The following is a 16038-nucleotide window of genomic DNA, read 5'->3' as shown; positions in this document are numbered from 1 at the left end:
CCTACACGACCATAAAATGGACTGAATTGAACACATGACTGGATTCACCCATGTTGGATTATTGAAGTCTGATCTCATCTCTTGAAATATTTCTGAGACAATCAGTCATAGAAAACAGAAGAATTAAAACACAGACAAGGTAAAATAGATTTTATTAAGCAATTTCAGCACATTAAGAGTAGTTAAGCAGCACAAAGAAGCTGCTGCGTACATACACTAAGGCAATATTACTTTGTACCAAAAATAAACCTCAGAAACACACTCAAAGGTCACAACACGACATGAATGGATACTTCAATGAAACATGTATTTCCCAACAAGGTCGACAAGAGCTTGCACAAACAAACCGTTCACCTGACAAACAATGGCAACATTTTATGCTGGACTACTGCTGTAAGGAACATCAACACAGAAAGACAATTTGATAACAATTAGCTCTGCATTACACTTCTTAAATAAATGGTTCAAAAGTTATAGGTAGAAAACTATTTTACGTGTTAAGCTGCACTGTGTTGGAGAAAATGCTGGAGATGCATAGAAAGTAAATAAGGTTTGTCTTCATAGAGCCATGGAGTCATCTGTGCCTGCAGCATGTTGTGACATCTATACCACAAAGCAACACTGAACAGACACTATGAAATCATGCAGGCACTTCACTGCAGCAGATTTTAAACAGGCCCTAAAACAATGACCTGAGATTATATTCAAAGTTACGTAGTTATTGCATTCCACATAACTGAGCATTATCAACTGTGTTGCCAGTGTTCGAGCCACGAGACGCACTAAAGTATTTGACAGCAGTTATAGTTGTATCCTCTAGTTAGTTGTGCTTTAGAAGCACTATTCTTGCATTTTAAAATTCAGATTTCTGATCTACCAAAGCAAAAAGCAGAATGGTTTTGTTTGACTGCTGTGGAGCAAACTCGCGTGAAGCATTTGGGGGGAAAAAAGTAACTCATTTATCTTTTCGGCACCAGTATTGTGCAGTTTCAGTGAAGATCGTATGAGGTAGCGAGGACAAAAAACATTTTAAAAGGCCAGAACATTCATGCGTTTTTGTGGAATTACTCAAATTTTCATGAGGTTTAAATATTATTTAAGCAGAATTGTCTTTTGAAAAGAGCCTTTAATCTGATTTATTGTCAAAACATAAAATGTGACCATATTATTATGTAATGAAAAAAATAGTGAATAATCCTCAGAATATTGCCCTAAAGTGTAGTCCAATAACAAAAATAAATATTTTCAAATTCAGATGGGTGCCGTTACTGCAACTTTATAAATACTGGAGGGACGTTACATTACCAATAAAAGTGCAAGTATGGTGGACAAACTTTTAGAAAAAACAACATTTCCTTGCATCACTTCATACTACATGGATTTGTTCAACTTCTATTGTACTGTTTGAAGGTATGTAACACAACAAGGTTCATTTGTCGGGATGGACACGTCATGAAATTATTCACGAAGGGAGTGTTGTGATGACAGGTTGTGCAACACATAAAAAAAAAATACTTCAGAAAAATAAATACAAGCGTGTGAAGCGCATTTAAAATGCTGGAGTGGCTCTTCAAGTGTTCTATAGGTACAGTGTATCATGAATGTTTTTAGATATACATTTCCTTTAGTTTCCCTTCACATAATATCAAAAACTCATAAGAAGTTTTGCAGGACTCACTTCATTTCTCCTTTCAGGTAAATACTTTTTCCTGTTTTTCTCAACTTGTGCACACAATGCAGCTCTTCAACCTTCTGCTTTGCTTGAAATCTTACACCAAGTGTTACACCAGGTGGCTGGTTGGGTCAGCAGGTCCATTTACAGTGAAAAAGGCAATGCAGAAATCCATTCATAGTAAAATAGAATGGTCATTCAATTCAAATAGTCAATTGTTGCAATTAGTAGCTACAACTTTAACCCTCAACAATATTGAAAGTACAGAGCATGGTACTAATGGTAAATAGTATAAAGATTTGCCAACAATAATAAAGTTATATTGTAACTAGTCATTATAAACTTTGTGCAATGTCAGGTTCACTTTGAATCAGAACTTCATTTAGCCAATAGTCGCAATTTTATTGAAGTTTAGTCCTGTGATTTTTTTATGCACGAGTGATTACAATTAGTACTTTCAAAAGAGGGTGTAGAGAATAAAAAAAATATGACAGATGTTGGCATTGAAACCAGGCTCCTACATTGCCTTTTTCACCACTAGATGGCGCTCTGGCTCAGTGAAGTGTAGGCAAAAGCAGAAAGGTTAAAGAACTACACTGAGTTCTCGTTCAGATGACCTTCTCTTTCTGTCACTTTCCTCAAATGTTTCCCCAGACCTAAAACGACTCATTCACATCAAGCTGCAGCTATGGTATATTTCATAAGCGAGTTTGCGTTGAAGGATCCATTGAAAAACTGATCAAAATGGAAAACAAAAAGAAAGAGAAGGTCACTACGACTCAGTGCACAGTGAGGGTCTGCTCTATTCTTAGTCAGTCTTGGGGCTGTAGCTGACCCCGGGCCAGTCATAAGTGTCCGGCAGGAAGGAGTCATAGTTGGTGTTCCACAGAGTCGCACGGACGAAGGAGTCCTTATCCAGAGGCTCAGGGTAGCGGAATGCCATGCCTTTAGCATAGACATACTCCACCACCTGCAGTCAAGAACAGAGAGCAATACTGAGAGGCAGACAGGAAGTGCAACTCACAAAAACACAACACAACAACACCCCAGGTTTGAGCCTTTGATTAAAAAAAATTAAGGTCAATCATTTGACGACACTCACCTTGACAGCCATCTGGACAGAGACCTCTCGGATGTTGGACAGAGGAGGATACAACCTTCCTTCTTCAAGCTCTTTATCCGTCAGCTGTTCTGCAAGAGTCTGAAAGGGATAGAAAATTATTTCAGTCAAGGGAATGATTCCAAAGACTCAAAGAACAGAACCGACTTCTGTTATTTCATCATATCCCAAATGTACAGTCGTTTGCATGCATGTTCAACATTTAAGATATTGACATAAATACCTTTTGCCTCTATCAATAAAAATAAAATTACACAAGCAGTAATATTGTGAATAACTGGTTGAAATGCTTGTGAGTAACAACTGCACTGAGGTCAGTGTCATGAACCCAAATGATGCCAAGAAAAAGGAAGCATAGACACAAAACGGGTCAGTCTGTTAAAAAGCTCTTCCTCTGTTAGCGGTTAAGCCAGAGTCTAGAGAGAGGGAGAGAGAGGGAACAGGAGACATCAAAAGGGTTAAAGAGGTTTTAGATGAACATACAGGGAATTCAACAAGGAAAAACCCGGCAAGAAAATGCAGGATGTGGTGAGGGCTCCGGTACAAAATAAAAAGGATTTCAGCGAGTTTACAGAAGAGATTCACGATATCTTCAGACCTTTGCAGCCTCTAAGAACACCGTGTCGCTGATGTGTCTCACTCCACTCAGGATCACTGCCAGAGCCACACCTGCAAGGCGCAGAAAATATTATTATCAAGCAGATACTAATGGGACAAGTCTATTATATAAGCACCAATAAGTAGCTAACAAAACAAGACAAAATCTTCAGGCATTCCTCAAAGGTGAGATTCCAACCACTTTTTTCCCCAAACACTTTAATACTGGCACATGCATAGGCCTGTTGCCCCTCCCCCCACCTTGTTCAGGGACTAATACACCCTTTTGAAGATTATTAATCGGTTGTTTTTGGTCACCTGGGAAGATGTAGGCGTTGTTCCCTTGTCCTGGTGTGAAGACGCGGCCGTCGCTCAGAGTCACTGGACCAAATGGACTGCCGCTGGCAAAAAGACATCGACCCTGTGAGATAAAGAAACAAAGGTTGTGAGTGAGTGCAGTATAGAGTCGAGTGAGGCAAGAAAGAAACAGAGAAAATAAATGGGTACATCAGTTAGTGTGTAGGCGTCCTCGGCTGTGCACTCTGCTTTGGCGGTCGGGTTACTGAGGGCAAAGATGATTGGCCGTTCATTCAGCGCTCCCATGGCTTTGATGACATCATGAGTGAACAGCCGTCCAGCTCCAGACACACCTGAATAAAAAAAAAGAGAAAAGGTAGACATTGCAAGGTTATGATCCATAATGAAGGCGTTATAATAAAACTTAACACTCACGGGCAAATTTAAAGACGACTTGAAATGGAGAATGCATTTTCCTTGATTCTGTCTTTTGCATACGAGCGTATTTTTCTTTAATATATTTATCTTAGCCAAATATATTATTGTGGTACTTTAACATTGGATTCCCCTTCATCCTCTTTCTATTTAATAGTGTAAAATGTGTAATGACAATCAAAAACATCAATAACATCTGGAACTTTTGAGTGTTTTAGAGAATTATGTAAAACTTACTCAGACATCATCTTTAGGAAAGAAGAACATGAATTGTTTTTTGTTTACCAATGATTGCTGTGGGTTTGATGGTGTTGACTGCATCTAGAAAGCTCTGCACATCCCCTGGACTGTCGTGGACAAAAACCTCCTGGTTCGCGTCAGTCGCCTGCTCTCTGCCCTGGAGACACAGATGCTGAGTTGGTGACCATCATGAATCAATAGCAATTACTACTCAACGACTTAAACAGATTTCCAAAGAGCCAGACAGACAGGGAGGCCTTACACAGAGGAAGCCACACAGACATGTCCAGCGTTTTCAAGTAATTGTCTGCGTAAAAACCACAAACCTTTACGAGTAAGCCATATTTATCATGCATCCAGATCTTCTGCCTGGCCTCTGCTTGAGTCATCCCCGTCTCCATCATGGCCATGACAATCAGATTGGCAATACCAAGCGCAGCCTGTGAAGAAAATACACAGAAAATATGAAGATTTATTGAGTTTATGTAGAAAAGAAATGCACGTAAATATATATATTTTTTTAATTTGGGATAAAAAAAAGAAAGATCATTAGTATACCTCTCCTGCTCCCAGGAAAAGCACGCGATGGTCCGTGATGGGTTTTCCGGTGGCTCTCTGAGCTGCCAAGAGACCAGCAAGAGCAACGGACGCTGTGCCTGGAAACACGTGGAAGAACAGATCAGTAAATAAAGGCAGTCTGTGCATCAGCGCTGACAGAAAGACAGACACTCATTCAACTCATGAATGGATTTCGTTGCAAGGAAACAAGGATTTTGTTGCAAGAACAACCTGTTCTTCGCAGTACATCAAAAACAGTCACTTCTGTACTGCCTTGAAAGTATTTTTTTTTAATGGTCTTGCCACAAAATTTTGAGTCTTTAAGCATGTCTATCCAGGTGCCAGGACTTTAAAATCTATATAGGACTGATGCTTTTTAAAGCAAAGTGACACAATTAGGGCAGCACACAGTAAGGATGTGATAAACTCCTGGGAATAGAGAATATTGTAAGGAATACCAAAATGCACAAAGTAAATCATTATAATCCTATCCAACCAGCGCTGGTAGAATTTTGCACAGGTACTTCTAATAAGAATAACTCCACTGCTGTACGCTCTTTGTAAAATATAGAAAATTGAGCATCCATGAAGCGGAGAAAATAAGCCACTGATTTGTCAAACATTTCTAACCTGTTCTTCGCAGTATATCAAAAACACATAACTGCAAGATATTACATTTCATCTTGAAATATAGAAACAAAACACTCACTCGTTGCATATTGTTTTTGGTTTTTTTGCAATTCATAAAATCAAAGTAAATCAAGATGACTTGATTATGATTACAGGCATAAAAAGGTTCAACTTAATTTGGTAATCAAGTTTTAATACACAAAGACAATAAATAAATCAGTCGATTAAATAGTTTATAACTTATTCCAGTCCTAAAAATATCTTAGGATATTTTTGTAAACAAGGTACTGCAATTCTTCTCCCAATAAACACATTGTGTATTTCATAGTAAAAATATGTGTGTTCAGACGGTGTGTTTTGCGTGAACCTTGGATATCATCGTTGAAGGTGCAGTACTTCTCCCTGTACTTTCTGAGGAAGCGGAAGGCATTGTGGTTCCCAAAGTCTTCAAACTGGATCAGCGTGTCCTGTCCGTATTTGTCCACCACAGCTTCCATGAACTCGTCGATCAAATCGTCGTAGGCTTGAGAGCGGTCTCGCTTCTGGTACAGGCCCATGTACAGCGGATCCTTCAGGAGAGTCTGACCGCAGCACAGGGAGCACAAATAAAGATGAAACATGTTGTGTTTTTTTTTTCTTTCATCCGTCAAACACAATAATGAGAAAACATCCATGTCTGCACTCCTACCTCATTGTCCGTGCCCACATCGATCGCCACTGGGAGACATCGCTCAGGTCTGATGCCAGCACACGCTGTGTACAGGCAAAGCTTTCCAACAGGTATTCCCATTCCATAAACACCAAGGTCGCCTAATCCTAAAATACGCTCTCCATCAGTTACTACCACAGCCTACAAAAAAAAAAAAAAAGAAAAAAAAGAGTGAGAATGGGAAAACTCGTGGGCAAAACTGCAGATGAAAAATGTAAGCGCAAACTTGTGCAACAAATAATTTAAAAAATATTCCCATCAGATGAATGTGCACAATAATGGGCTGATCCACAGCACCTCCTGCAGCAGCCATGTTTAAAAGTTGCCACCTCTGCATTAACATTTAATACCTAAAATTGCCTCCAAGCTTAAGAGGGATGAACCTCTTGAGGCTTCTTTTCACAGTAGAAATTGTATTAATGTGCTGACATTTACAGGTACTCACAGCAACATTAGTTTCTGGCCAGTTGTCCAGGATGGAGCGGACGTGTCCTTTGTCCCGGATGGATATGAACAAACCCCTGGTGAGAGGGATAACGGTTCAGTAATTCCAGGAATTATGCTTAAGATAAATGACAGTAAAAACATTAATGATTGGAAAAGAGAATGCATTACTCGTACAGTATTGATGCCTGGATTTATTTTAACGTAAAGGGTGTACAATCATCCTGAAGTGAGCAGTAGCCTTTTTCTGAGATAACTTTTATAGTGTTGAGTATTTTCCCAGTATTTAAACAAATCTTAAAATCTTGTTTGTGATGGGACAACTGTGCTGCACGAGTAGTGTATGTACACAAAGCTCTATTCCCACTCTATTTGTCGTTTTGTTTTTTTTTTTAAATGGAAGCTATAATTAGCTGCCTCTGAGTTATAGTTATTAGAAGAAATTCCTGTCAGTGGTGACAGGATAGCAATATAAAGGTGAATTCATGAGCGAGCAATAACAAGGTTCATCTGCAGCCGACATAAAGGAAGCGACAAAGAAAAAACAATTGCCGTTTTTATTCTCATAGTATTTGATTACAGAGTCTTACTTGGGCCTTCGGAAGATGTGCCCGTAGTGCGTGCAGGCCAGACCGACAGTGGGAGTATAAACAATCGGCATCAGTTCCTCGATGTCTTCCATCAACACCCGATAGAAAAGCCTCTCATTCCTCTCCTGGATCCCCATCAGGTAGATATATCTGTGTGGAACCGGAAAGTACAAAAAATTAGAACAGAAGAGTGATGTGTAAATGATCAATACAGTATTACAGTTTTTATAAACACGTGCTCAAAAAAGTCTTTACTTCTGCAGGGGATCAGTCATCTTCTTGAGATTATTCTGAAAGCGCATGGCCTGAAGGTCCTGAGTCTCCACTTTGGGGGGCAACATACCGTGTATACCCAACATCTGCCGCTCCTGTAAGGTGAAGGCCATACCCTGTAGAGACCGAAACAGAAGAAAAAAAATAGGAGTGAACCTGAAAATCATGAGCTCATAGATAAATCAGTGGATAAATCACTGGATTTTGAGAAGAACGTGACAAGTTCGGCACCAAAAATACTATAACATACACAAATGTATCCATTTTGTGCAATATCATAGGAATGTTGCAAGATTGTCACACAAGTCAGGGTGAACTTTTTTGAAGGTGCATTATTCACGTCACATGACACTGGCTTGAGAGTCGCACAACATTTCCCTTATAATAAGAATTTTTAGCTCCTGCATTGAACATAGTCACGCAACACCAGGCAAGTCAATCATTCTGTAATCAGACCTCCTGTGAAACTGAGCTAAAAAGAAGTGCAGAAGCTTCTGCAAATTTAAAGATCTGCGGATTTAAGATCACAAACTGGGGGACACATAACAAGCCATGTCTGTGGTAAAAGAAGTAATGACTTGCCATCAAGGAAGCAACACTGAATACACTGAAATGACTCTTTAATGGCCGCTGACAAAACGGTTTCCACACTGAGATGAAGTTTCCCCCCCCCCCCCCTCGAGTGCCCTGAGGTGGGGTTGACCTTTTGGCTCTGTACTGAAAAGGAAAGTGACAGCTGAGTGAAAGGAGGGAAACCAGATGAAAGCAATTTTGGAGAAGCGAAAAGGAGAGGAAGAGGGGGTGAGACAGTGGGGAGTAACCTGGAGGAAGCCAATGAAGTACAGAGTGTGAAGAAACACCCCCATTTTGCGAAGGACTGAATGGGAGAAAGTGAGAAGCGGGCGCAGAACTTTTTCATGTTCCTGTGTGAATGTGTGTGTTTATGGGCTCGTGTGTGAGTGAAATGTGGGCGGAGCGCTGCGTGTGGCGCGCTGGAAGAGGCCGGTTATGTGACGAGAGTGATGACTGTTGGGGGGGCTCCCCCGGCAAACTGCTGAGTCATGCTGATGGGAGTATATCGCTTCTCTCCCGCTCCTCTCTGCATTATGCAACAAGCTGCAAACCTCTGATATCTACTTTCCGTCTGTTCACGTTGAATTAACCATTGGAACTGTACTGTGTGAATATTTGAATGGAGTAATTCAATTGAGTGGTTAAAAATCTCATCGCCAAAAGTTTTTTTTTTTTTTTTTTTTAACTGTTCATATAGTTTTGAGTATTTCCACTGGTTTTTTTAAGGACAGGCATTCCATGGCTTCAAAATAATTAGTTTGACTTTTTTGATTATTTCTGCTACACACTGGCCTTTGTTGTGAGAGTATGTGCGTCATGACAAGGCAGCCTGCTGATGCAAGTCACACCCGGTATACATAGTGCATGCCTAAACAGCATGTTGATTACTTTGTCTTCTTCATGCCGTTATAAATATGCCGACATGAACGTCACAGAGTTGGGCTACCGCTTAAAATGGAAATCACCAAAAGATGTGTGCAGTTGTGAAGTTATATTAATCCTTGAGCAACTAAATATTGGTAACAATATGAACTAATTCAATGTGACCCACTAATTCACTGTTTTTCCTGTGACATATTTCATTCTGACTCATTTCCTCTCTTAATGATCGTGGCTGGCGCACTTTCAAAGCCTTTCTGCTCTGTACATATCCACGTTTGTTTGAGTTACATGCGGCATGCTTGCTTGTAGTGTGAGAAACAGACAATTGGGTTTACATTGGGGAGGGAGGACCTTTACTGTAACCCAGCCCTTTCTTTGATCTGAAGCATGAGCAACCACCATGCTTCAGATCCAAAGTAAACACTTCTGACAGGGGGAATTTAACTTAAACACAACCAGTCCTTGAGCAATTATTAGGCTCTAATAAATAAACATATCATGATATTTGGTAGATTGTGCCCACATCTTGGTATAAAAGCACTTGAATATGGCATGGCTCGGTTGGTAGAGCAGTCGTCTCCCAATCGGAAGGGAGCATTTTGGTATTCAGATGGGAATCAAACCGGTAAGGTTTGATTCCCATCTGAATACCAAAATACTCCCAGTGGGTCTTTTAAAGAGTACAAGTACGTGCAGCATCAGACTCAATACCTGATACTGGTATCAGTAGTGGTGCATCCCCTACTTGTGTCTGATATATTTACTCGAGGGTTGCAGTATTTTAGGTAGAATAGCAGAGGACATTGATAAAGAATCGTTACCATCAAAGCCACACTGTGAGAGTGACTTTGTGGGCATTTCACTCTTTTTGGTGCCAGGGGGCATCAATAAATAAAATGGTACATTGCAGCCATTTTTCTTATTTTTCTTTAAATTATTAACTTGTTTTGGGGGGTTTTTTTTGTTATGCAATGCAATCATGTGTTTTTACAATGACAGCAACAATACCACTTGAAGTTGTCCAAAACATTATCCAAAGGTTATTACATTATTGGTCTGGCTTACTCAAGAAGAGACTGGGTTGCCTGTGGCCTTGAGACTAAAATGAACTGGAGTTACAGTACAGAGACTGACTCGCCAACTTCCCACTGTACAATAATTGATCATTGTTGGTCTGATCTTAGTCCACCTACAATGTGCTGCTATCAAACTCTGCAGAAGCCCGATTTAAGCCACTGATTTGAATGAGGAGTGTTGGACCATTCTAACACATGTAGGGACGGTGGTCCCTTCAAACAGGCTCCAGTAACACTGGTCAATGGGACCAGTAAGCAGCTGGCTTGTGAGCACTTGAAATGTGGACTGGAATGTCTATATTTAGTCCAACGTGTCTGAGCCAAGTGGGGCATAACCTGCCCGTGCAGGGAGGGAGTGAGATAACCATGTCACCTCATGAAGCCCAAAGACTCAGGTTACAAATGTCATTTGCAACTTTAACATTTGATAAATCTGACACGGAAATTCCAAAGGCTTCAATTCTATGACTCAAAGTAACTTAAGTCAAAATACAGTACATTGAAGAACAATTCCATCAGACCACTCCAGCCATTAAGCCACTGATGAGTGAGATCCTACTTATTTTGAGAGGAAAAAAACTAATTGGAATCATAGGAGATGCAAAAAAGAATTTAGTAACAGTATGAACGTTTGAGTCCAGATATGGAACCTAATATCCTTAATAGTCATAAGTAGCTAATGAGAGAATTTCTTTAGGTAACAATTTAACATATAGAGACTGTATAGTCACATAGTAATTCCTTTTTACCGTTGCTTTTGCTTTCATGTGGAATTGTTGGGTGTTTCCTCTGTAAAAGTCATTTTAAATGAGTGTGTTTTATTTGGTGCCAACGGAATAGAATTGAACTGAATATTCAACATTCTCAAAAGAAGACATACACTGCGGGTTCATATCAGGAAAAAATAGCTTAAATACAACGTTCAGAATAATGTGTTTAAGATCAAATGTAGCTCAATACTGGACAGTCATGTCAGCACATTTTTGTTACTTCCCGTCTGTCATACGGCAGTGGCTCTATCACTTTAAGACTCGAATACGAGTCTTTTTTCTGAGAGTTTTTAGGCTCTCATAACAGTTATGAACAGTCAAACCTCAATCAGAAGGAGCCCTTTCATACACACACAAATTGTATTTATCTCGACTCCAGATAAGACTTTAGGAAAATGTATGTGCTCTATTCACAACCTGCAAGCAAGGCTGAAAGTTTGAAAAACAAACAATGAATAAAATATTTTGGATCTGCATGAAATGGGATGGCAGTGTAAAGGACATGTTTATGAAAAACAACGTCCAATGAACTCAATATGTTTTGAAATTGTGAAAAATGAATACGGTAATCCACATACCTTATTGGTGCGAGGGTTGAGCATGAGAGGCTTCCCCTTTTCTTTGGTGTGAGCCCATCTGCAAGCAGAGACACAAGGCCTCAGGGAGCAGGTCGCCCTCAGTCTGGACAACATGGTGCACTGTACTGGTGGGGAAGGTCTGCTGGTGGAAGGTTTCTAAGAAAGAAGATAGGTAGGGTTTACTGAATGACCAACCAACATTTCTTTCATCTGTGCTGGAAATCACAACACTTTGAACGAGTAAATGCTTGTTACTACCTCTGAACTGTATCCATGAAGCATTTCAGAGCAGATGCAAGAGTCAATGAGAGATTAATAGTCAATGCTAGTACAAACTTTCCCCTCCGACAATTGTTTTGTGTTTTGTCTGCTCTCTCCCAGAATCACGACAACAGATCATGTGATCAGTGATCTGTTATGGTACAGGTTTTACAAGATGCTGTTCCTTATGTAACATGAGCATCTTCCCTATGACAGTGATTGCCGGAAATGCTCTATGGACACATGACATCAGACCCCTATCGTATCTTGTTGATAGGACATAAAGCTCTCAGCCGTGAAGACTCTCACCCCACTGACACACCTCTTCACTACAACTGCACTCTGGAAGTGTGCACTCTCCCACCCTTGAGGATTACAAATGCTGACGGCAGTGGCCACTGTTAATCTCGACATGGTCAGCAGTGATTTAGTGTGCAGTCTGAGAAACAAAGCTTAGAAAGATTGTCTTAATCCCTTTTGCGGAGAGCTCTGCAGGAAGACCCCGGCCGAGATAAATCAGGGCAACATCAGCCAACAGGGAATGGATGTGAAAGACACGCATCACGAAGCAAACTCCAACTAATGACCACACAAATCTTCTGTAGCATCGAGAGACCAAACAAAAGAATGGACCAGTTCTTGTCTTTGGGGATTAAAACAACTCAAATAAATCCATAAATAAAAAGCAGAAAACAGAATGGGATGGTAAGTTTTCGAAAATGAATGCTCACTTGACACAAGAGTCCCTACCCTACTTTCAGCTGCTGTTGGAGGCCTGGAATAGAATCATCATTGTCAGCACCATGTCATGCATGTGACCTGTGACTCGCTGCTGGATTGTATTATGCTGTGTTGAGGTTGTTCAGGGGCCAAGTGAAGCCCCACTTCATATACATTGCACCAGACCAGTTAAAACAAAGCACAACAACTTACAACTCACAACAACCCTAAAGTCTTTGTTATAGTCCAAAACAAAGCATATCATGAACAACCTGGAATTTCTTCTTTTAAAGTGCAAACTGAAACATGCTGGCTCAAGCAGCGGCCTCACTGCATCCTCTTGTGCAATCAACTATCTAACACAATCAAAAAGTTAGTCATTTTCTAAAATTGCAGTGGTAACTTTTTTTTTTTCTGACGGTACTACTATGAGCCTGATTGAACCTTCAATTAGAGTGCCAACAATTACAAGCAGCAACCATTGTCCTACCAGAGAGTTTTACTAGGACAATTTTATCATAAACCATTCAGACATAACTGTACCTGGTTCTCATCAAGCCAGAAAGTACAGACACTAGAAAAAAAAACAATGTAATCAATCTATTAAAGATGTAGATTTGTTCTCACCGACTTTTTCAGTAACAAGTTGCAACTAATGAAAAAAGAGACTGCACCTTTAAGTTGTGTCAACAAATACAGTTTATGATTTAGTTCCCTGTACAAAACGCATACAGCTGTACGGTTACTTTCATTACAAAAGTGGAATAACATATGATTTTTAGGTTTAAAGGACATGAAAAAAAAAGACAAGATCATCTTACTGAGACATGCTACAGCAACAGGCTGCTTTTGTCTGCGCAGTCACTATTTCCTGCCCTCGTCTATCTCTTGTTTGTGAACGTAATGCTAATCACCAACACAGGAGAAATCCAAAATTTTACATATTTTCCAAAAGCTGTTATATCAAAGCTTACATGGAAATTGTGCTTCTCTGAAAAGAATCCTTGTGGTGTATTCAAGCCACAATTGTTGACTTCTGACTTTTAATATTTAGTGGTAAACGTTCACTGTAACTCATCAGTCGCTTGAATATCGTTGTTAAAGAGACGATTCAGAGGAGGAAGCACAGGATTCAGTATCATGTGCTCCTCTCTTTGACCACAATATCTGATTAAGGAAATTACAAGCATGACCAGATGGTCGGGTTACGACTCACTATAATCCATCCCAAAACTACTGTCTGGAAAGCAGCAATAACAGCGGGATCAAAGCAGCCGGGCTGTGTGAGCAGCATCAGCAGCCTGCAAACATTTCCATGATCTGTGGGTGTGATATTGGGAGGAAACCGCCTTGATGCAGCCTCAGTGAACTCCAGACTTTGTGCTGTACACACCTTCTTATCAAGCAAAGCTCGAACACATGATCAGCTCATCTTTGAGACAGCAGAGTCAATAAATTCTGTTTTGTTTCCGTTTCTCGCTGATTCAATCACTGTCACCTCCAGGGGAAAACCAGCATTCTGAGAATGTCCGTAAATTGCTTTCTTGGCACTTTCGCCAAATAACCAGGAAATTGTTGCACACGGGCCAGCTTTGTAGCATGGTTTAAAAAAAACTGGGAGTGAACAGCTTCTCAGCCAGTAAACTAGTCTGTTCTACTTGTAATTGTTTGCATGCCAACAGCACTGGCAAAGAGGGTGGTGTACTACCAAGAAAACAGTTGCACTACTGAAGACAGCAGACAGATCTTTAGGAGCTCTGACAACTGCTTTTCACATCTCCACTAATTTGCCAAAGTTTGAATTTATCTAAAGTATTTCCTTTTGCCGAAAGGACAAAAGTCCGGTTTATTAACTCTTTTGGCAGTTCCAGTCAATACAAGACCTTTCACTTCCTGCACTACTCTTAATTAATGCTTAACATGGGAAGAACATACAATCCAACCAGGTCTTAAAAAGCCACTTGTTTGTATAATGTTAGCTGTAACAGTTAAAGTGATGAATAGTAGACAGTGCTCCCTATTGTACTTTTTCAGTGGGGGTTTCATGTTGCATAGTCAAACACAAAAAACACACCTACAGAGAAGCTTTCAAGTGTTTTTATGGTCTCAGAGGATTGTTCTCGACAGAGATCAACTTTAACCACATTTTATTACATTTTTATGATACCATATCATTTTAACAGACAATCAGACAAAGTGGCTTTACTGAACAGATGTTTCACAGTATGGCTCTCTGGATCCAACTCTCACATTGAGGAGGTTCTTACCACTGGGAAGAAAGATATTCCGACTGATGGAAACAAAACAAACAAACCAACACAAGGCTGCTGAATGTCTTTGGCGTTGCAAATGGCCTGCATACATTTGAAATGTTGTCAGAAATGCTGGTTATTTTTGTCCCATTTGGATCATTTTACACATGCTCGAGGGGTTATTTTGTGGCACACCTATAATCGTTTTGATGAGTTTTTTGTTCTCTAACCGTACTGTTTTTCCTTGTTAAATCATTTACAATTAAATTTGAATTAATTTGTGTCTTATTCTGGTCGTTTCAGAAAATAGTTACATCCTCGCTTTGCATTATTTTAGTTTATCTCCGTCTTATTTGAGTCAGTCTGACCTTTGCACACGTGGTTCACGTAGTACATTGATGCATTCCTCCAGTGTCCACCTTGCGTGAGAGGTGATGAAAGACGAGGGAGTGTTCAGCATTATTAGGTTTGCGCTGCAGAAATATACTATCTGTGGACGTGATTCAGGAGAAACACCTGCAGGCAGCCGGCAATTTAAAAGCTAACCCAGCGAGTCTCACAATGCATCCACAACAACGCAGCAAACAAACAACAAGCAAACAAGCTAATATGTGGCTCGCTTCAAACTGACTCGCACCTAAGGTGATAATGAATTAAAGGTTTCAGGGAGTATGTGAACAACATGGAAAGCTCACAGACTTTACAGGATATTATCTGTAAATCCTGACACTTTCTCCTGAGCTGCCTTTAGCTTCCAGCTGTCATCCATCCGGACACTGCTCGTTACATCTTGGCACAAATAGAGGAAGTTCTTCGATGACACACTGACGACAAAATCTATCTATCAACACAATGACGGCCTGTCTTACCTGCTCTCGAAGATAATGACACTGACGCTCCCGCCGTTCGTGAAATCACTGTTTGTGAAGCATATTTCCGAGGATATTCGCCGTGGTTTGAACGCCGGTTTACCAGCGGAGAGAAACAGCAATCTGCTGGCGGTGGAGAGCAGCGCGAGAGCCACGCGAGAGGAGGCGCTGAAGGAAAAGGACGGCTCAGCCAATCACAGGCCGCCTCTCTGCTCCCGTAAAGTCCTAAAACACGCGCGAGATTATATTAAGGCAAGCCCATTTACCGTAATTATTGAAACGCTTTCACAGAGGGATGTGTAAGATGTGGCTGTCGACCTTCATTTTAAAACTACAAAGCTTTTGGAAGCAGTAAAATACATACATGTAACTCTCTTATCTTGAAATTTGATAAAAGTGCAATAGAATACTTCGATTAATATATACAATATTTGTAATATTAACTTTTTATTTCGCACACTGACATTCCATGTTATTTTTATTTCACTTGAG

The 16038-nt window shown here is 40.2% G+C and overlaps 1 protein-coding gene across 1 annotated transcript; it reads right to left on the bottom strand.

Annotated features, from left to right (window-relative positions):
- Positions 1 to 135: 135 nt before the first annotated feature.
- On the bottom strand, positions 136 to 15687 carry me2 (malic enzyme 2, NAD(+)-dependent, mitochondrial). The gene is made up of 15 exons (XM_080500142.1): positions 15547 to 15687; positions 11445 to 11600; positions 7548 to 7681; positions 7293 to 7442; positions 6704 to 6779; positions 6238 to 6399; positions 5917 to 6130; positions 4920 to 5017; positions 4688 to 4801; positions 4407 to 4518; positions 3897 to 4039; positions 3708 to 3810; positions 3391 to 3461; positions 2775 to 2873; positions 136 to 2642 (listed from the first exon to the last, which is right to left on the bottom strand). Exons 2-15 carry the CDS (start codon positions 11556 to 11558, stop codon positions 2481 to 2483), a joined length of 1752 nt encoding a protein of 583 aa, XP_080356268.1. The 5' UTR covers positions 11559 to 11600; positions 15547 to 15687; the 3' UTR covers positions 136 to 2480.
- Between the last annotated feature and the right edge of the window lie 351 nt (positions 15688 to 16038).

This window comes from Blennius ocellaris (assembly GCF_963422515.1).
Source record: "Blennius ocellaris genome assembly, chromosome: 7".
Lineage (NCBI taxonomy): Eukaryota > Metazoa > Chordata > Actinopteri > Blenniiformes > Blenniidae > Blennius > Blennius ocellaris.
This window is presented reverse-complemented; position numbering and strand designations above follow the sequence as displayed.

Excerpts from the sequence above, each read along its gene's own strand:
- me2 (XM_080500142.1), bottom strand. The coding sequence starts at position 11,558 with ATGTTGTCCAGACTGAGGGCGACCTGCTCCCTGAGGCCTTGTGTCTCT. Across the intron at positions 2,874-3,390 it reads TGTTCTTAGAGGCTGCAAAG|ACTCTTGCAGAACAGCTGAC; the intron begins GTCTGAAGATAT and ends TATCCCTTTCAG. Across the intron at positions 2,643-2,774 it reads CTGTCCAGATGGCTGTCAAG|GTGGTGGAGTATGTCTATGC; the intron begins GTGAGTGTCGTC and ends TCTTGACTGCAG.